This window comes from Gopherus evgoodei, chromosome 8 (assembly GCF_007399415.2).
Source record: "Gopherus evgoodei ecotype Sinaloan lineage chromosome 8, rGopEvg1_v1.p, whole genome shotgun sequence".
Taxonomy (NCBI): domain Eukaryota; kingdom Metazoa; phylum Chordata; order Testudines; family Testudinidae; genus Gopherus; species Gopherus evgoodei.
The window spans coordinates 77,557,554-77,579,267 of NC_044329.1; the positions used below are offsets into that span (position 1 = coordinate 77,557,554).

Here is a 21,714-nt window from a genome sequence, read left to right on the forward strand (position 1 = left end):
CATGAACTTGAAACAACAATGACTTTATTGCCTCTGCAAGCAATGATCAAAGAGGGGAGGGGAGGGTAGTCAGCTTACAGGGAAGTAGAGTGAACCAAAGGGGCAGGTTTTCATCAAGGAGAAACAGAACTTTCACACCGTAGCCTGGCCAGTCATGAAACTGGTTTTCAAAGCTTCTCTGATGAGCAGAGCACCCTGCTGTCCTCTTCCAACCACCCTGGTGTCTGGCTGCACGTAATCAGCGGCCAGGCGATTTGCCTCAACCTCCCACCCCACCGTAAACGTCTCCCCCTTACTCTCACAGATATTATGGAGCACACAGCAAGCAGTAATAACGATGGGAATACTGGTTTCGCTGAGGTCTGAGTCAGTAAACTGCACAAGCGCGCTTTTAAATGTCCAAAAGCCCATTTTACCACCATTCTGCACTTGCTCAGCCAATAGTTGAACAGCTCCAGACTACTGTCCAGGGTGCCTGTGTATGACTTCATGAGCCATGGCATTAAGGAGTAGGCTGGGTCCCCAAGGATATTTATAGGCATTTCAACATCCCCAATGGTTATTTTCTGGTCTGGAAAGTAAGTCCCTTTCTCCAGCAGTTCAAACAGACCAAAGTTCCTGAAGATGCGAGCGTCATGTACCTTTCCCGGCCATCCCACGTTGATGCTGGTGAAACGTCCCCTGTGATCCACCAGTGCTTGCAGCACCATTGAAAAGTACCCCTTTCGGTTTATGTACTGGCTGCCTTGGTGGTCCAGTCCCAAGGTAGGGATACGTGTTCCTTCTGTCACCCCACCACAGTTAGGGAATCCCATAGCAGCAAAGCCATCCACTATGACCTGCACATATCCCAGAGTCACTACCCTTGATAGCAGCAGCTCAGTGATCGCATTGGCTACTTGGATCACAGCAGCCCCCACTTGCTTGTGAACTATGAAGGCTGCTTTCATCTTGGTATTCTGGCATTTCAGGGCAGGGGAAAGCAATTCACAAAGTTCCATGAAAGCGCCCTTATGCATGTGAAAGTTTCGCAGTCACTGGGAATCATCCCAGACCTGAAACACTATATGGTCCTACCAGTCTGTGCTTGTTTCCCGGGCCCAGAATCGGTATTCCATGGCATGAGCCTGCTCCATTGCCACCAGGATGGCCAAATTACCATGGCCCATGCTTTGAGAGAAGTCTGTGTCCATATCCTCACCACTATCATCACCGCGCTGTCATTGCCTCCTCACCTGCTTTTGCAGGTTCTGGTGCTGCATCCACTGCAGGATAATGAGCGTGGTGTTTACAGTGCTCATAACTGCCGCAGCGACCTGAGCGGATTCCAGGCTTGCCGTGGTATGGCATCTGCACGGAAAAAAGGCACAAAACGATTCTCGGCTGTTGCTCTCACTGAGGGAGGGGCGACTGACGACATGGCTTACAGGGTTGGCTTACTATACTCTTCCTGCAGTCTTTGCCGCCCATTGGAATTCTGGGTTGCTCTCCCAATGCCCGATGAAGCAAAAACATTGTTGTGGGTGGTTCTGGGTGCATGTAATCAGGCCCCCCTCCCTCCTTTCCTCTGTGAAAGCAACGGCAAAAAATTGTTTCTTCCCGGGTTACCAGGGCAGATGACATACCATGGAGCCTGCTCAGCTCACTGTCACTCTATGTCTCTTGGCAGATGCGGTACTACAGCATCATAGAATATTAGGGTTGGAAGGGACCTCAGGAGATCATCTAGTCCAACCCCCTGCCCAAAGCAGGACCAATCCCCAAACAGATTTTTGCTCCAGATCCCTAAATGCCCCCCCCCCAAGGATTGAACTCACAACCCTGGGTTTAGCAGGCCATTGCTCAAACCACTGAGCTATCCCTCCCCCATTGCTTTGTCTTGCCTTGCCCTGCCCTGCAGACAGCAGACAGTAAAATACAACTGCTAACCATCATCATTGTCCCCTGGGTGCTCCTGGCCGACCTTGGTTAGGTTGGTCAGGGGCGCCTGGACAGACATGGATGCTCCTGACCGGCCTCAGTGAGATCAGTTGGGGGTGCCTGGACAAAAATGGGAATGACTCCAGGTCATTCTCTTCTTTAAGCTTCATCTAATGGAGATTCAGTCCTGACTGGAATATCATGCCAGCTGGAGGCTTCTAACTCAGGCTGCTTTCCCAGTCGGCAGCACTCCATGGTCACACCTACCCCAGCCTACCCCTTGCTCTCATGGCTCATGAAGCCTGGACAGTAGTAAAGAGCAGTTCAGCTATAGGCTGAGCAAGTGCAGAATGGTGGTTCACTCTATTTCCCTGTAAGCCAACCGCCCTTCCCTCCCCCGTTTGATCTCCACTTGCAGAGGCAATAAAGTCATTGTTTCAAATTCATGCATTCTTTATTAATTCATCACACAAATGGGGGAATAACTGCCAAGGAAGCCTGGGAGGGGTGGGGGAGGAGGGAAGCATGGGGTGGAGCAGTTGTCGGGGCACCCCCTAGAATGGCATGTAGCTCATCATAGAAGTGGCATGTCTAGGGCTCTGACCCGGAGCAGCCGTTTGCCCCTCTGGTTCTTTGGTAAGCTTGCCTGATATTCCAGGCAGGACTGAATCTCCATTAGACGAAACTTAAAGAAGGGAATGACCTGGAGTCACTCCCATGTCTGCCCAGGCACCCCCAATCGACTTCACTGAGGCCGGCCAGGAGGAACCAGGAGACAGCAGCAGACGGTACAATATCGCTGCTAACCGTATTTGCTAACTTGCAAAGGCAAGGAGCTGCTGCTGTGTAGCACTGCAGTACCGTGTCTGCCAGCAGCACTCAGAAGACATATGGTGACAGTGAGCTGAGTGAGCTCCATGCTTGCAGTGGTATGTCGTCTGCACTGGTAACCCAGGAAAAAAGGCGAGAAATGATGTTTCGCTGTTGCTTTCACAGAGGGAGGGAGGGAGGGAGGGAGGAGGGCCTAATGACATGTACCCAGAGCCACCTGCAACAATTTTTTTGCCCCATCAGGCATTGGGATCTCAACCCAGAATTCCAATGGGCAGTGGAAACTGCGGGAACTGTGGGATAGCTACCACAGTGCAATGCTCCGAAAGTCAACGCTAGCCTCGGTACTGTGGATGCACACTGCTGACTTAATGCGCTTAGTGGGAGATGCACATAATCGACTGTATCAAATCAATTTCTAAAAAAATCAATTTCTATTAAATCGACCTAATTTCGTAGTGAGGACATACCCACAGAGGTCCCCTTTTTTTGTGCAGCAGGATGATACCTGCCCTGCGGCTACTGAGACAGCTCATTCTCCTTGATACACTCCAGCACCACTAGAAAGAAGTCATGTCTGATAAGATGCCAGAGATGCTTATAGAATTCAGATGGCAGCATATCAGTAGTTGAGGTCTTGCTTGCAGAGAGCTGCTGAACTGCAACAGAGAGCTCCTGCAATGACAGCGGGTGGCCATGCACCACTTTTCCTCATCAGTTAGATGGGTAACCTGCAGCTCCTCCATTACCAGCACATCACAGGTTTCAGGCAAATACAGAATACTGTACAAGGAAACAGCTGCTTTCCGGATCTCAGCAGGGTCAGCTGTCAGATGACCATCTAGCAGCTGGAGGTGAAAAAAAAATAAAAGAAAACATCTGTCAATGGTCCATAGTCTTCTCCAACCCAAAAAAGAACCTTTTAGGAGCATCAGTTTAATGCAACTGAGTAAAACAGGCCCAAACCAGGGCTCCTTGTACCTTCTCTTCCAACAAGCACCTCAGGAGCCAGTACTTCTCAGTTAAGGCTTTGTGAATTGCACCAAGTTTCCCACATCAAGATTGCCAAGAAGGCCCAAGTTGTCTCATTCCAGGGTACTCAGGGCTTGATGCAAGGACTGCATGGCAGTCTGTACTTCTGGCAGAACAGTTTGATCTGGACATTTCTGACATCTCACCACTGTCTCAAGGACTTATACAGCAGTTTTTGCTGATGCCCACTCCCCCAAAACAGCAAACATCTATATGAAATTCAGGTCCTGAAACAATTTGGTATTAAGCGTCAGTGGGAAACACAGGCAGGAAGAGGGAAAGACACTGATGATAAGAGAAGTGAGTGGGAGACGTGGAGAACCGAACAAACATATTCACACTGGCCTTCATGGTATAAAAGCAACCCAGTCTAGACCTGGAGTAACCTTTAGCCAAGAGTACTTCCTAACAGTGGGACGAGAAAACCTCCAAACATCTACTATCCCAAAGGTCTGCAGGAGACAATACAGTTCCCTGGCTGACTGAGAGTGTGGCTGAAATCCCCTCCCAGAACAGTAATATCAGGGTCACAGCTAAGCATGACATAGGCAAGTGTCTACAAAAAGGAGACATGGTCTCACCCCAGGGTGGGAGGCATACACAGTAAAAAGATGGGGGGGAGGGAGAAACAGTCCCAACATGTGTCTCCACCTGGAGGAGCCAGCCCTATACAATTTCCTTCAGAGAGGATCTGTGCCCCTGCACCCTGGAAACAGAGAACAGCTACCCCTGCAGTGACACTGGAGCCATGGCTCAAAAAAGCTTCCCCTTCCCTCAGCCAGTTCCCCTGATTATCATGGACTGAGTGAGTCTCTTGCAAAAGGATAACTGCAGCCCATTTTTGACTGAGAAATTCAAAGAGCTGTGCCCTTTTATGACCATCCTGGCATCCATTATATTTAGAAATTGATCAGCATCATAGAGACTAGAAGGAGAGAGCCAAAGAGCAGAGAGAAACAATGGAAAGTAGAAATACTTTGGAAAAAAAAGCCCCAGGAAAGCCTATAGGCACCAACTTTTACTTTCCCAAAGAGGTGCTCCACCCCCACACTGAGACCCCACCTCCACTCCATCCCTTCCCCCAAGGCCCCACCCTTGCTCCGCCTCCCACTCTGCCCCCTCCCTGAGGCCTCCACCAACTCTCCACTGGCTGGTGTCCACCCTCTCCCAAACCCCTCTCAAGCTACCAAACAGCTGTTTGGCAGTGCACTTGATTAGCTGATCGAAGGTGCTGCCGAACAGCTGTGAATGGTGGGAGCTGAGCACCCACTATTTTTTCCCCATAAATCCATCTCATCTGTGTGTTCTCTAGAACCTGCTTCTACTTGCTCTACAAAGAAGTGCTCCTCAGCTTCCAGTACTTGCTTCTGTCCAGGCACAAGTGATGAGGTCACAACAGAAGCATCCTCTGGGGGATTCTGCTCCCTGGATAATGGCAGACCACATAAGGCAAGGGGCAAGGATAGAATTTGGCAGTGCAGATGTAGGCTCTGTCTCCTCCTGGTCCCCTTGATGTCCCAGCCTCCTACACCTGGGATCACACATTCTTACCAGATACCCCAGAGCCAGTAGTACATGGGCAGAAACCCCTCAAGTGACCAAGGTCACCACACAAGAAATACTTAAGGTTTTCAGAAATAGCAAACACTGTATGATCCACCCCATCCATGTGCTCCTTTAACTCCAGTTTCAAGGCCTGTTCAGGGTTATTGAAAACCACGTCAACCTGGCACCAGAATGACATAACATGCCTCACATTTGGGTTCTTGATGCTTAATGAATCATCCTTGAACAGCAGAAACTCCCTTCTCATAACATGAGAGCAGACGTGTGTCTCATTGTGAAGGGGGGCACTGGAAAAGACCCCTTTCAGTAGCAGAAGTAAACAAAGGTAAAACTGGAACAGAAAACTCCTTGCCCTAGAGCCCCTTCTGTACCAAACAATTTACAAACTGCTCCTGGGCCAGGAAAAATAATCACTATAGATTTGCTCATTCGAGAGTCAGATTTTATATTAACACAGCCAATAACTTTGCTTACATTCAGCAACACATCCTCCACAGCTTGAGAGACAGCCGGCACACACTGAACCCCATGCTTGCAAAACGCTAAACCCACCTGAAGTGGACCCCATGAAAAAGCCCCACACATTTCCCCCCCCAAAGAAAAAGAGGAAACACCAGTTAACAAAACAAGACAAACACAAATAGAAACACAACTAGTACACAGCACACACCAAAGACAGCCTCGCTCTCAGCCAGTCCCACAATCCAGAGAGAGACTAACTCTGTAGTCTAATGGTGAAAGCACCCACCTAGGAGGTCAGAGACCCCAAGTCTGGTCCTCCTGCTACAACCACTCTTTATTTATCCAGCATGCAACAGCTTCAACAGGAGAGATTGAAGGAATGCTGGATCAGAATATTCCATAGCTCAGTGACTGGAAAACTCTGAGACGGTAGATCCCTACTTAAATCCTCTCTTCACCTCTGGCAGAGCAGGGTGGGAGGGGGAGGCAATTCACCCTGGGTCTCCTAAGCCCAGATGAGGCCTGTAACCACTGGGCAAAAAGTTGTAAGATGAGGAGCAACACCACCACCTCCTCCAGCCATTTTGTGTGGAGCAAGGCAGGCATCCAATTCATTCCCACAAGAAACACTTTAGGCACCTAAGCCATCTAACTCTAGGTGGCTAGTTCTGCTTGTGGATCACCAAGCAGAGCTTGGCAACTCCCTGCAACCTGGATTTAGGAGCCTATCCCTCTTATCAGCATCTCCCATTGGCTAGGTTAAGTGACTACATGTCTAGCTTGCTAACTTTTGTCAGTCACCATCTTAGATGCCTACCTCTCCTCATTCATTGTATAGGCACTTAACTTGGCTTTGTGGATTGCCATGTGTTCCTGGATTTTTTAGGTGCCAAGATGCTCAGCACTGCAACACCTACATCCTATTTGTGGATCCCACTCGAGGTGCCTATCTGTATCTTTAGGCACCTAAATATCTTTTTCTGAAATCTACCCCTAAATGAATAAAGAGTGAAAAACAATGCAATCACAATGTTGCCAGTTGTACTATTCTGGTAACTCAGGTCTGAATAAAAGCATAATAGTTGCAAGATAAGCAATCTGAGATACAGTAGTTAAATCACTCACAATTCTGTACTACACTGTAACCTAAATTATCAGATCAATTATTCCTAAGTCTCCGTGATACAAATTTGGATCATGCCCTCCAACATCTGTTACATAAATTGAAAATTCTGTTGATTATCTGAAAATGTATTTACCCAAACAAACTCAATCTCTCTGTTTGTACTGTATAGGATTTCCAGCTGGACTGTAGCAAACCTGACTAAGTCAGAGGCAAATGCTACTACATCTCATTCATTCACTCACCATGGGTGAAATTCAGCTTTTTGTCCTATGCACCAGTTCAATCTCACATAAACCCACAGTGTTAATTTAATCTCTTGTGCATTCACTCCTGTATTGTTGAAATACCTTCATCTCCTCAAGACCAACATGTGAGTTCACAGGAGAAAAAAAAGGAATAAGAATTAAAACAATAAATGAGTATTTACTAGAAAGTTTCCAGCAGAGTTTTTGGAATGCCACCTTTAAGTGAGGTAAGTCCCTTTTAAATCAATACAAGGCAGGCAATGTTTATTGGCAAGCTAAGGAAAAAAAAGTGGTTTCTTTCCTAACCCTAATACTATTTTTCACATGTAGCTCCCTTTTCACTTGCATTACACCTTTCTTTATGCAACTTACAATGCAGAGTAACTAGACACCCATTTTAAGTTTCTTAGCCAAAAGTAATGTGCTTTCAGTAAACAGATGCAGAGAAGGCTTAAATGTGATCAGAGAACATCCCTCTATTCTCAGCATCTTTCAACCTCCTGTAATTTAGACCATCACAGAACTGATTTGCTGATTTTAAGTGGCAGCTATAAGAAATTATGATTTCTTTATAGAATTATTCTACACTTGATATTCAATTTAAAGATGAGATAATTAACTATATGACATAACTTTGATCCCATCTGAATGATTTGCATCCAATTACAAAACATCAGTTGTTAAACTTAAATCTCGGATATTGAATTACCTATTAATGGGGGGTTGGAGTTGGGAATTGTATTGCTTGAGGGATTTGTGATGGGATATGAGAACCTTCCCTCTGAGGCCCTGATTCAGAATAGCACTTACGCACATAGTTACAAGGAAACCCTGACACAGGCACTCTTCTGCAGCCAACCTCAGCAATACAAACATGACCTGCCTCAGTTTCCCTTCAATCAGCCTGAACAAAGGAATATTGCATGTCTCAGCAGTAAATTCAAACCCTTTTATTTGCATAGATGGTCACAAGTCCACAAATCCCTCATGGTAAAAACAGTTCTTTCCAAATCACTAAAGTAAAACAAAGTTACAATGCAGTAGCTCTTCAATCTCATTAAAAGGTTACCATTCTCAGGCCACCCACCCAAGAGTTATTAACTATTCTGTCCCAGGGCCACATTCTCCAACCTATCTACCAGAGAGTTCCAGGAATCACTTCTCTCCCATGAGCTGTCTCCTGAAGCCCCATGTCAGATCTCCCACAAGAGGACTCTCTACAGCATCACACCCCCAGCCTTCTTGCCTGTAAGTCCTATCCCTGGTCTGGAGTTGCAACCTACAGAATCAGTCCCATTTTCTCGGCTATGCTTACACTGACCATGCTGGTTCTTCCCCTCATTCTTAAAAGCATCTACACAAGCCTTCCTGCAAGCTCCCTCAAGCCATTCCCCAGCTCTAGCCTATACTCCCATCAGTTTCCCTCAGAACTCATCACAAGCTGCTCACAGTTACTGTTATCCTTCAGGACTCCTGAAGCTACTCTTCTCTCATGGCTGTTCTCAAGTATCTCAACTGCCTTACTTGACTCTCTCCTGCTGGATGCACTGGACCTCACTCCATCTTAAAGGAGGCAGTCACACAGTGATACACATGCTTAACTTTAAGCCTGGGCTTAAGTTTCAGTGACTTCAGTGGGACCTAAGCACGTGCTTAATTGCTTTCCTGAACTGGGCCTAAATCACCTGTTCAAATCAAGCTCAGTTTGGTGCTGACTAGAAGTTATTACTATCTGATGGCCTTCGGTAGCTTATGTTATGCTCTCAATTGGACAACAGAGAAACCATCAAACCTATTATGTACCTCTGTAATGTCTGTCCTGAGACAAATCAAATCTGGCACTTTATGAGGTAGAATGCCAGTGAGGGACATATAGATTTTGATGCCATCCAATTGTGTTTTAGCTCTTCTGGGGTGGCAGGAGAGGGAGATGCTCTTTTCCAGACTGCGTTAAGTGGGTCAAAATCAAAGATGATTCTCAGAGGGTAGTTGGTAGGCCGTTGGAGCAGATGACCATATCACTGTAGGGAGCACTGGGGGACCATTGAGTGTGCGGTACCTGTTTAGTTAGAACATGGATCTCTTCCTTTGATTTTAATCTGTACCTTTTGATGTCTTCCATCATTTGGAGATGCTTCAGCTGAATGGTGTCTAAATTCTTTTCAGTCTTGACTGTGAGGGACCATGTAATAGCCTCAGTCCATTTCCTACTGAAGAGCTAGTGATACAACAGAACTACCACTACATTAGGCAGCAAATTAACCTTTTTTGCAGTCTCAGCAAATGTAAGATGTCAATGACTGTAGAAGCCATGGAACCTAAACTGCCTCCACCCTTAGAGTAGACCCTTCAGAACAGGGCTGAGTGGGGAAACAACTGATCTGTGGTTAAACAGGCACCATGAGGCACCTTCCAGACCATTACATTCTCATCAGAAAAAAAGCACATATACTTTTATTATTGCTTTTAGATACAGTCTAGTCAATATTAGAAACATACAACAATTAAACAATTTAAAATAACTGCAGTTTGTATAGGCTACATATCCTAAATAATTAACTCTAATTTTAGTCTTAGCAATTAAATTGAATCTTTGAAAGTTAGTTAAGTGGCTTTGATATCAAAATGAAAGATAAGAGTATCCTCTGGCTTTAGAAGTTCCAGATGTGTTAACCAGTGGTCGGCAACCTTTCAGAAGCGGTGTGCTGAATCTTCATTTATTCACTCTAATTTAAGGTTTCGCGTGTCAGTAATGCATGTTAGCATTTTTAGACGGTCTCTTTTTATAAGTCTATAATATATAACTAAACTATTGTTGTATGTAAAGTAAGTAAGGTTTTTAAAATGTTTAAGAAGCTTCTTTTAAAATTAAATTAAAATGCAGAGTTCCCCGGACTGGTGGCCAGGACCCGGGCAGTGTGAGTGCCACTGAAAATCAGCTCGCGTGCCGCCTTCGGCACCCGTGCCATAGGTTGCCTACCCCTGGTGTAAACTTTCCCTCTACTTTACGAACAGTCTGTGAAAAGAGACAAAGCAAATGCTAATGTCATCCTGGCTACATTTATTCAAGACCATATATTGCTATTTTATGATATACTCATTCCAGTTCAAATCCAGGATTGTTTGTCACAGTCATGTAATCACAATGGTAAATACATTTTAAAAAAGAATGAATTATAATTTTTGCCTTCTCAGTGTGAGGTTAATTAGGGTCAAGTGATGACACCATGAGCCTGCTCCTATTGCCATCAATGGCAACAATTCTATTAATTCCCATGAGAGCAGGCTCAGGCCCTAAGTCTAATTAAGGATATGTGCATTTGTACAGAACATCTACTTAAAAGCTCCTACAGTCACTTTGGAATTACAACCCGAATGGAATTTTAAGAATGAAGTCCTGCTTTCCAGTGGATTACTGTACTGCTCTTTTCCAGTTAACAGAAATGACTTATTTAGAAGAATGTGCAGATCTGCTAGTTATGTAGATTTTTACATTATCACACTTTTTAACAGCTGTAACGACCTCCATCACATACTTCCTGGCAGTTAATCCCCCCCAGAAAATAAGTGTATCAACAATTATTGCTTAAATCAAGACTTATTATTAACCTCTGTGATGTGTCTGTCTTGTTACAGCCTTTTCTTTTTGATACTTGAGCAGACTAGATTCCATTTTATTCAGCACAGATGAACTGATCTGACCTTTTAATCTGATTTCTGAGGTTGGAGATTTTAGGTTTGAAAACTAGGTTCTATTCCGCTCATATCTGACATTCCTCTTTTTGTGTACTCCATGAAAACAAAACCGGAAGATTTCACATTCCAACAACTGTATTTTATACCTATTGGATGTTACTTATGGCACACAGATAAGAGCATCCATTCATATTACACCTATATCTCCTTCACTGAATTTATTTCATTGGCTTGAGCCAAATAAAAATAATTAGACTGAATCCTAAAGAATATGGATTTTTAGCCCTTCCTAATGACAAAACCTCACCAATGGATGGCATTATAGTCTTTTCAGAACTATACTGAATATGCTGAGTGTCTGTGGTCTCTTGGAAAAAATATTTTCCCTCTCTCTTTTAAAGGGATTCAAAGTCATTATTTACAGCTTCTTCTCACACTGTAATTTTCTAGAACAGGAGTTAGATTAACAAAAAAAAAATATGATGGGGCACGCAAATCATGAAGTATGCTATGCAGCACGTCTAGGTCCTTAAATGTTTCCCTTTTTCTGAAGAGAGCAAAACTAACTCCTTTGGACTTTTAAGTAGCTTCTTTTCCTTTTAGTTTGTTGTTCCAAAGTTATAATGTGATGGTTCCCGCTGCACAGCGACCTTTGGAGAACTATCCTTCTGGGACAAACTCATGAACCTGTTCACTATGATTATTACGTTTTGAGGGAGCAGAGGTTCTTTTTTTTTTAAAAAAACATTTTAGACAGATTTTGATTATGTTACAAATGATAAAATCTAAGCTATTATTATTTTTTCCCATTTATTGGTTTTGTCTTATTAAAAATAACTAAGAAGAAAGGGATTCACTCTGTCAGTTTTCATGTACTCAACACAGTCTGAACGGTTCCCCCCTTTTGAGTCAGATTGTCTGTGCATGTGTGTTTTTGCATTTGTTATTTTGTTTTTTCCTTTTTGATTGACTGAAACCACTCTGGCACCCACTGTGCCAGCTCTGGTTACATTGCTGCTAGTGGATATATGGTTACAGTATCATCTTTCAAAGGAAAGCAACTGTTGTCTCATAATTTAAGAATAAACTAGACTTGTGCCATAAATTGTCTTTTTACATTAAAAACAGTTCTATTTAACTTATTTATCCATGAAAGCTACCATTTTCCATCAACCATGCAGGAAGTAAGAGAAATCAGGACAAACATCTTATCTACTGTAATCAATGGTGTGGCGGGGGGACGACAAAGAAAGCACTGAACTGTGAATGCTGATGTAGGTAAGTCTTTCAAGTTTGGGGTAAATGTAGTTTTATTTTCACTTAGGCCTCATTCCTGCAAAGACTTACACACATGAATAATTCCAATACATCAATTGATTTACTCATGTGCACACAGCTAAATCTTTGTTGGATCAAGGTCTTATGCCCCAATTCAGAAAAAATAGCGAAGACCATGCATCCTTCCTTAATAGAGACCTTAATTTGTATTTTATTATTCTATTGTCATATCATGGGCCTAATCCTACAGCAAAGTCTATGTGAGTTTTGCCATTGTCTTTAGCACAAACAGGCCCCATGTGCAGGAATTCACTCACATGGTGTGAGTGCAACGCCATTGAAGGTAGTTACAAAGTCAGGCTGAATTGGAGTCTGAATTTGGCCCTGTGTATTTCAGTGTACGGTGTCTTTTTTTGCTTAGGTTTTCTTGCTGATGATGTCTATTTTATGAGGTATTCATGACTCCCAAGAAAATCTATCTTCTACAATCTGCTAGAAAGATGAGTGTGATACGAACACTTTATAGCATTAATAATTGTTCTACAAGGCAAGAGAAACTCTTATGGGATGAGAAGATGAGAGAAATCTGTTAAAGTAGTTCAGAGAGATATAGCATCATACACACAGTAGGGCATGTTTAATTATGGCATGGATGGCATTTATTGCTGAGCACTGTATGCACCAAGGAATTGTGAAACTAATTATCAGATTATACTAAATTATGTGCATGGAAAGTTTTAACAGATCTTTAGATAACACATCAATAGAAATTATACAGACTTGTCTGGAGAAATATTAAAGACATTTTCAAAATGAGTTCAGATAAATTAAGTAACTATGTGAAAGCATGGGTTCTGGTACTATAAAGCTTCATGTCTGATTATTTTGTAAAGATTTTATCCTAAATAGTTTTATGCTTATTATATTGCTACATACTAACATTTATTTATTCTTATTCACTGGCAACTAATCCCAAAATTTGTTGGGGACAGAACCACAGCCCCAATCCTGCATTGAGTTCAATAGGTTTATTCATGTGCTTAAAATTAAGCATGTGTATAAGTTTTTGCAGGATTGGGGCCTAAAATAAGAGCATTAATATCTCATGAAACATTTTCTACAGCTGGGATTCTCCCCAAACCATGGAGTTGGTTCATCCCTGGAGAAAGACTACTGAGCTTAATGGAGTTTGTCATGGTTTTGCTCCCTCTATTGCACATCCTTGGGATGTGACAGCATCGTGTATAAAACCCTTCATCATACAGATCTGGGATGGAAACTCAGCCTTCTGGCTGGATTCTGCTGGAGCTTATCTCTTCTGAGGTTCAAGAGAAAAGAAAATGAAGAATGGAAAAACAAATGAAGAAGCTCAGACTTACCACGGGCTTACCTTCCATCCTCCTCTGATGAGAAGTCTGGCCTAATGTCCTCAGTGGGCTACTAGAAAGTGTCTTGAGGCAAACATTGGGGGTCCAGTCCACTTTTCAATCAGGGGACTCGGTCCATCTGCAGCCATATGACCAGGCTCCATTCTCAGCCAGGATCCTACTCTAAAGAGAGTATTACAAGTCTGTCTCCTCCTAGAACTCTTCCCCCCCTCCCTGTCGCCAACCTTGGGGAGTATGAGTCACCCAGCCTCCAATCTTCCATATCCAGGTAGTCATCAACACAGGTTTAAGGCCTGGGAGACTCTGCCCTCCAGAGGAGGCCCACAGGAATCTACCCCTTCCAGGGTAGTCATAGTTCCCAAAAATGGCAAAGGAAAGAAAAACAAGCTAACTAATTAAAACCGATATTCAGGCTCCCTTCTGGCAAGTGGCCTCCAGTAGTCTGTAATAGTTCAGCACAAGGCAGGGGGGAGGAGAAGCTTGCTGTGAATGGGGAGGTAGAAGGAGGGAAGCTACTGAAATTTGGAGATGAGGAGGAGCAAGCTCCAGGCTGGGAAAGGACATCCCAGAAGTCTTAATACTGACGACCCTAAGGCAGTTCCTCAGCAGCTGATGTCCAGTGCTTCACCCTTCTATCAGGAACTAGCATCCTGTATGCCAACAGCCCCCTGTCCCTCACTCAGGGGCCAGTGCCCTGTCCCTCACCCCACCAGTAGGCACACATGCTCCTGCCCCTCTCCTGGGCCAGGTGTCTGTGCTAGGATCTGCAGCGGCTGCAAGGTGGGATGGAGCTGGGTCAAGGAGTCATATAAGCATCCACCTCTCCCAGCCAGCTGGAGGCATACACTGTCATCCCTGCACAGTCCCTGCACACCTCCCTGGCTCATTCAGTCATTGCAGCTGGCCAAGTGAAAGAAAAGGGGGAGAGGTGAGATCTTCCTGTTCCCCAGCAGCTGGTCCACCCTTATGCACTGCAGTAGGCACTCCAGACCTTCCTCTGGGATCTGCTTTAGCCTCCGCACTCCAATGCATGCACACAGGAGAAGAAAAATAGCCAGGTTCTGCTCTTGCCTCCACACGATATTGTGAGGGCAGAAAACATTGTGGTGGTTATGGGTGGGGCAGGAAGATACATAGCCCCTCCGCACCCCAGGTTTCCTGGCACTAGACTACCCCAATCTCCTGGTTCTGCATCCTCAAACAAGTCATTCACAGGACTTCAAAAGCAGACATTCAGAGTCTAGCCCACCTGCTACTTCCAAATTGCTGTCAGGAATCTGTTTATGACTTTACAAATAGTTGCTGATGAAATAATTATGATGTAACAAAGAGGATTATGAGTTCATGTGGAGAATAACTTTTACTTTGTACAAATTCTTTCCCATGCAAATAGCCGTAGTAATAAAGAATGTAGACAAATGATGAAAATATAAGAAATTTACATAAAATAAGCTAGATTCCCCAGTGTGCACCAGCTGGTTTGTACCACTCTAGATTTATAGGTTTTTGAAGTTTGTGTTGCCAGAATGGTGCAAAGCAAGCAGAGCATTTTGGTGAATCTAGATCAAATATTTCTTAATACAGTAAAAACAGCAAAGAGTCCTGTGGCACCTTATAGACTAACAGAAGTATTGGAGCATGAGCTTTTGTGGGTGAATACCCACTTCGTCAGATGCATGTGCATCTTAATACAGTGTTTTCCATATTTTTGCATGAGCCATAAGTACACTACTGATCACAAAATTAAGGACAATTTGACTTTACAATTTGATTGTCCAACATGAAAATGTTTGTCTTTTTACGCATTAAATTTGAAATTTGCATAGCAACTCATAAGAAAAGTTTTAAATGTCATTTTAAATGTCTTGGATTCCCGCAACCATTTTTGAGTTTAGAAAGAATGGTTGAGAGCATTGTTACAAAAGGTCCTAATTCAACTTTCGTTGAAGTTAATAGACACATTTCCACTAATTTAAATGGGTGTTGAAACAAACCTTTGGTAATTTGTTCCTTGAGGTGCCTGAAAACCAGTCATCCCAAAATCAGTGTCCAAAAAATTAAGTGACCTAAGCTATAATTTCCCTCACCCCATTCTTCAGTTCTCTCCCTTCTCATCTACAGTACAGTCTTTCTAAGATGGCTGGGGGGTAATTTTCCTGATGAATAGCACAGATGAGTTCTGCTTTCCTTTAATTATGAACAACTCTGGCTGTTTTCCATAGAGGCTTTATAGAGTTGTGCAGTGGTTTAGGTTTAGGTTCAGTTAGTTCATGTCACCACAACAAAAAAATCCTTTTTGCAACCCATTGTGTCTCTCAAGACTCTTATGGTCTGATCCAGCTACAGCTGAAACTTTATCCAAAGACTCCCATTAATGTCAACAGGACTTGGGTCAGCCCTTTATTTCTATTTATAGTGCTATATTTACAACACAAGATCCAAAACAAACCAGTCTGTCTTGCCGGAAATCAAACAGAAAAAAGTCTCAGCCTGGGCTACTGCCTCTGGGCCCAATCCTGCAAACCTTTATGCACCAAGGCGTACCATCAAGGATTCACCTTTTGACTGACAGTTTCTAACTTATTAAATCTGAAATGTGTTTAATTTGATATTTATACTATAGATTGTAAGAGCTGTGAAGAAGATGGCAAAAAATTACAAGGGAGAAAAAGATTTTGAATAGCAAATGTGGTATCCTGGGTAGATCAAAAGGACTACTCAGCCACAAAGAGATTAGCAGAGGATTGTAAAGTGAGCTCCCCTGGTTGCACACCTCCAGTAATGGAGATGCTACCTAAGAAGAAGAAGAAATCAAAGTCTATTCTTGGGGTAAATATTCTGCACAGTAGGCTGAATTTAGCCATGTGACTGATTAATGCTAACATTGTAGGGTGAACAGCTGAATGCTTACCTCATTGCATTAAGCTGAATAAGGAGTGACATCAGTGAATGTTATGTGTGCTGAATCGTGCAATACCATAAGCACAGCAGTCTGTGCAGGGGCATAAGCACCTCTGAAACTCCCCAAATTCTTATTCTTTCTTATCTCATTGCAGTTGTTCTTCCTCCTCTCCTCTGTTTTACCTGCTTCTGAAGTTTTACTTGCTTGTGAATTCAGTTATTGAAGTTTCATGATGCCATAGTTACAGAGTGTAAAAATATTTTGGTTCTGTGAGCGACTAGTAGTGATTGTGTAATGGTACACAATCTGGTACCACTATTTTGGATGGCATATCACACCTACTACAGTCTCCTCCAATGGTTGAGCCAGTGGAATTATTCTTTTAATTTAATAGTTAGAAGCCCAGGTTTTTGTAGTCAGGAGTAAGGGCTTACCTCCTTGGTTATGATGTCATCCAAACTGCAAAATATCACTCTCTTCCTTTTCAACTCTTCCCAATTCTTTTGTGCTTTTTTGACATTTTCCTCTCGTTGTGTTGGGGCTTTTCAACCTATTAGCAACGGGGGGCAGGAGCCAGGAATTTCTACTTAGGAGGGCTATGGTGGTTCAGCAACTGGAAAACTGGGAATGAGGTTGTTTGCTGGAGAGGTTGTAGTAAGGCTGGCAACTTGGGGAGTCAGGTCACTTGTCAGAGATGGGCACTTGGTCAGGTTGCTCCCGAGAGGACAGGGTGTGAAATACTCATGAATCCCATGACTGTAGTATTTCACACTTCTTCACAAATCCATGAATATAGAGATGTTGAACTGTTACTGCTTAGGTTCTTAGTCATTATATCTACTCTTTTTGCATACAGTTGGTGGGCTGGCAACAATGTTAGCTGCATATGTAGCTGTGAAACATTGCAATGGCTCAGCAGAATAGAACTGGCAAAATACAGGTAGTGACAAACAGCAATCATCATAATTCCAGATGTGAACTGGGTGCTTAGGATAGTGAGGCATTTGGTAAGTCTTTTGAAGTAGCCAAGATTTGTCATGGTGGTGAGAGGTACAAGGAGTCTGGCAGAAGATAACAGAATTAAGGCTCCTATTACCCCTCCCCTGTAGTTTTGTATCCCTTGAAGTCTTTCTGGGGTCTCATCAAAGCAAGTCATCTCAGACAGCAGACTATGATGTCCGATTTGATTAATAAGTCTCTCTCTGTGTGTAGATAGATGTAGCATGTGTTAAAAATTAGTGGCCGCTTCAGATTCCCCAGCAAGGTTCCAGGGCACTGAAATGATTTTTCCATAACGCTGCTGCTGTAAGGTTTGAGCGGCTGCAGATTCTTTCCTGTTGACGTTTCCCCCCAGCCTTGGCAAAGCTGCCGAGCAGACCGCTCTCCCGTTACCAGTCCCAACCTGCCCCCTCCCCGTGCTGCCCCTGCCGCCCAGTCCCGCCTGCTCCCCTCTCTCCAGCAGGTGCCCACGCTGCATCTCCCCACTCGCATCCAGTCCCCGACCCACCTCCGCCTGCCGGCATCTCCCGCTGGCCCCCGCCCGCGCCCCAACCAAGCCCCCCGTCCGGACTCCGGATTGGCCCGCGCGCTGCTCCAATGGCGGCGGCGAGGGAGGGGGCTGCGCGCGGGGGGCGGCGGGGCCGCGGCCGGGGGAGGGACTAGAACTTTCCGCCGCGGCCGGGCCGGACTTTCCCCCGCAGCAGCCCCAGCCAGGAGCCGCGAGCAGAGCGCAGGGAGCGGCCGCCACCCGCCGGGAACACGGACCCACCGCCGCCGCCATGACTCACTTCAACAAGGGCCCCTCGTACGGGCTCTCCGCCGAGGTCAAGAACAAGGTAGGGGTCGGGGGGGCGGGGGGGCCGGGCGCCCCCCAGCGGGCGGGGGCGGGTTCCTCGCTCCCCGCCGGGCTCTTCCCGCGCGGGGCAGGATCCCTCATTGTCTCCCCGGCCCGGCCCGGCCCGGCCTCATCCCTCGCTGCGCCTGCTCTGCCCGCCTGTGGTGGGGCCGTGATCGCCGCCCATGGCTCCCTCCGCCCGGGTAGGGCGCTGGGCAGCAGTCGCCGCCCGGAGCAGGGTTCCCGCCGCGGAGCCGGGTGGGGCGCGCCAGACAAAGGAGGACGAGACTCCCTGACCGGCCAGGCAGCCAGAGGGGTGCGCCCGCCCCGGGCTCTCGCTCGGGGGGTGGGCGGCTGGGCAGGAGCAGGCTGGTGCGGGTGCCCCTCTGGTCTGCGCCCCGCGAGGCCGTGGCCCGCCCCGTCGCGGAGGTGGGGAGAGCGAGGGATGCTCCGGGTTACGTGGCTGGGGTCTGGCTCCTTGCTGGTGTTTGTGGCGTGTGTGCGGTGCGCCTCGGGCAGCCCCCTGCCAGCCGAGCAATGCTTAATGTGTCATGAAGGAGCCTGGGCTCATGCGGTTAGGTACCCGGGCTTAAGCAATTTTGTTTACTTTCACAACTGATGCGACGAGCCCAGGGGTAGCCGGGGCCATGAACTGCTGAGCCTAGAGGTGCCAGGGCTCAATCCTGGCAAGCCCTGGCACAAGTTAAGGACTTGACAAAATGCCTGACTCTGCCTGACCACTCAGGGCATATTCGTCTAGTCAGTAAAAGTCGTTGTCACACTGAGGAGTAGGGTGTTTTCAAAGTTAATGTGTCCTCCTAGAGTTTCCTAGGAGCAGCAGACTTGTGTAGTATGTATCTGTTTGTATCAATGTGTAATATGCTAGAGCCATCTTTCTCCGACAACATTGCGACTCATTCCTTGTACCGGGCTGCATCACTACTAGTGCCCCCCACCACATCCATGCTTATCCCTTCATTTACCACTATATCTACCTCTCTGCCCCATCCCCCAATAGGGCCTTTCCACTCTTGCATATACTCTCCCTCCCCTGTCTGTCTAGTCTGCAACTTTCTGAGGGGATGAAATTTCTGATTCACCTTTGTAACTTTTAGGGTTTTAACTCTCCATTAGATTTGCAAACAAACAGACAGTATGAAAGGTGGTGGAGGAGCAGCTGGGTGGTATTTGTCTCCATGTTAATTAGTGAACCCTTTCGTCTGGGAAACGGATGAGAAATCCCCTCTCCTCCCAATAATTCCAGCCCAAAGCTCCGATACATTCCAATCATATTACATCATGGGGTACTGAGGAGAGACCAGCCAGTGGTGGGGGCGCTGTGCACAGAATGCTCATTGTCTCCTCTGCTGCTCCAGCCAAAAGGGAGTGGGTAGAAGAGACACACAAAGGAGGACTAGGGAGGGTGAGGCTGCAGCAGCTACTGCTGCTGGGGTTTTAGTTTCCATTACTCTCCTGGGAAAGTAAAGCATTTCAGGATTGCCACCATCACATTCATCTCATTGCCTAGTGCAAAAAGGCATGCTCCAGTGGCAGCTAAGCCACAATAAAATATGTTCCTATAGTAGTACAATCATGTCAGAGACACATGGTACAGATAATATTAATTCAGCAATTGCTTCTCCTTTGATAGTGATTTTAATCTGTTTACCAAATGTGTGTGAAACTACCTCCCAGAGTACCTATGCTTTAATATTAAAACAGTTCTAACATTACTAGCATGGCTACTTCTATACATCCTTAGGCCTCTGAGCAGCGTTTCACTGGTCGTCTTCTGTTGTTTTTGATTTGGTTGTTCTCTCTTTCCCATTATTCTGCTCTGTGAAAGATACTTTTATTAGTATTCCATTAAATCAAATCTTAAATGATAGTATTCAGAGCTGAGCAGTTGTTTTGGCACAGGCAAACATCTTTTCAACACAAAGTACACTACTAATACAACAACCATGTTGTTTATTCATAACTGGTTGTTTCACTTGTTTGTAAAGTGCCAAATCCAGCCATCAGACTTGACTTAAATTCGAATACGCTGTTTCATACTGATTTATAGTCTAGTGGAATCATTGGGTGCATGTTTATTTTACACATAAGACTAGCCCAAAAATACATAGCGGATTTTACAAAATATCCAAAATATAATTTTCTTCCTTGATAGCTATTGACTTTCTAACATAATTGTGTTTAGTTACAAACCTTGGGGAATCTGGCTAAGCAGATGCCTATTTCAAGGAGTTTCTTTTAGATTTCTAGAGTTGTGTTTGTCCAGTAAGGTTAGGGTAAAATGTGTAAAACATTTGAGCACGTTAATTAGAAGAAGTAATGCCTTTCTGTCTGATTAAGTTTCTTGGCTGTTAAAAGAGAAATCATTTTACAAGTTGTGAGTTATGTACATGGAGTAGTAAAGAAGCTTTGTGTTCGTTCTTCCACTTATTGTCATCAACTTCCTTAAACTAGTGGGCCCTATGAATGTCAGGCTGCAGTCCATAATACTAAAATAGTAAATAAAACTGTGGAACCCATTTCCATAAAGACTTAAATGTTTCACCTTGCTGAGTCCTTGTTATCTGAGTAACAAACTGGTTTCTCTGCTTTCTTCAATAAGATTGTCTTTCCAAAAAGATTCCCTCCATATGCAACTTACGGTTGATTTCTATTCTGGCTTGTGGCTTCACCCAGCAACGTCTATCAACTCAGCACCAACAGAAAGGATTTTAGAATGGAGTTAATTTCTCCTTTTTGTAGCACTGGGCATCTGTTCTCAGAATTTTGTCCTTAATGCAGAGTTCAAACACGAAATATTATAGTGCAGCCAGTCTTACAGCTTCTTTCCTAAGAGGAATCTTATGAGTGTGAAGTACAGTAGAACCTCAGAGTTAGGAACATGAGAGTTAGGAACTGACCAGTCAAGCACACACCTCCTTTGGAACCAGAAGTATGCAATCAGGCAACAGCAGTGGCAGAGACCTTCCCCCTTTCCCCCCAGAAGCAAATACAGAACCATACTGTGTTAAACATAAACTACTAAAACGTAAAGAGCCGCCTTTTTCTTCTGCATAGTGAAGTTTCAAAGCTGTGTTAAGTCAATGTTCAGTTGTAAACTTTTGAAAGAACAACCATAACGTTTTGTTCAGAGTTAAATATTTCACAGTTATTCATAACTTCCATTTCTGAGGGGTTCATAACTCTGAGGTTCTGTTGTAGGTCTTCCCTTCATGTAGAGTTCCAGAAGACCAGGAAGAAATGGCTCCTACTAAGGTCCAGATGGTCCTTTCCTAAAACTTCTTGTGTTTTGAGAATGAGCTTTGTTCATCAGTTGTTTGATTCATCCTTTTTACTTTAGTGACCCAGTATTGTCGCACCTTTTCAGTCATGCTTTCTAAAAATATTCATGCACATGGCAAACATTCTTTTTCCTT

General features: G+C 44.7%; 1 protein-coding gene across 1 annotated transcript in view; it reads left to right on the top strand.

Moving 5' to 3' along the window:
• The first annotated feature begins 18,108 nt into the window (after positions 1-18,108).
• Positions 18,109-21,714, top strand: part of CNN3 (calponin 3) — a 46,399-nt gene continuing 42,793 nt past the window's right edge. The window contains exon 1 of the mRNA XM_030572159.1: positions 18,109-18,281. Within this exon, the coding sequence (XP_030428019.1) occupies positions 18,225-18,281 (57 nt within the window). The 5' untranslated portion in view covers positions 18,109-18,224. The remainder of the gene's footprint in view (positions 18,282-21,714) is intronic.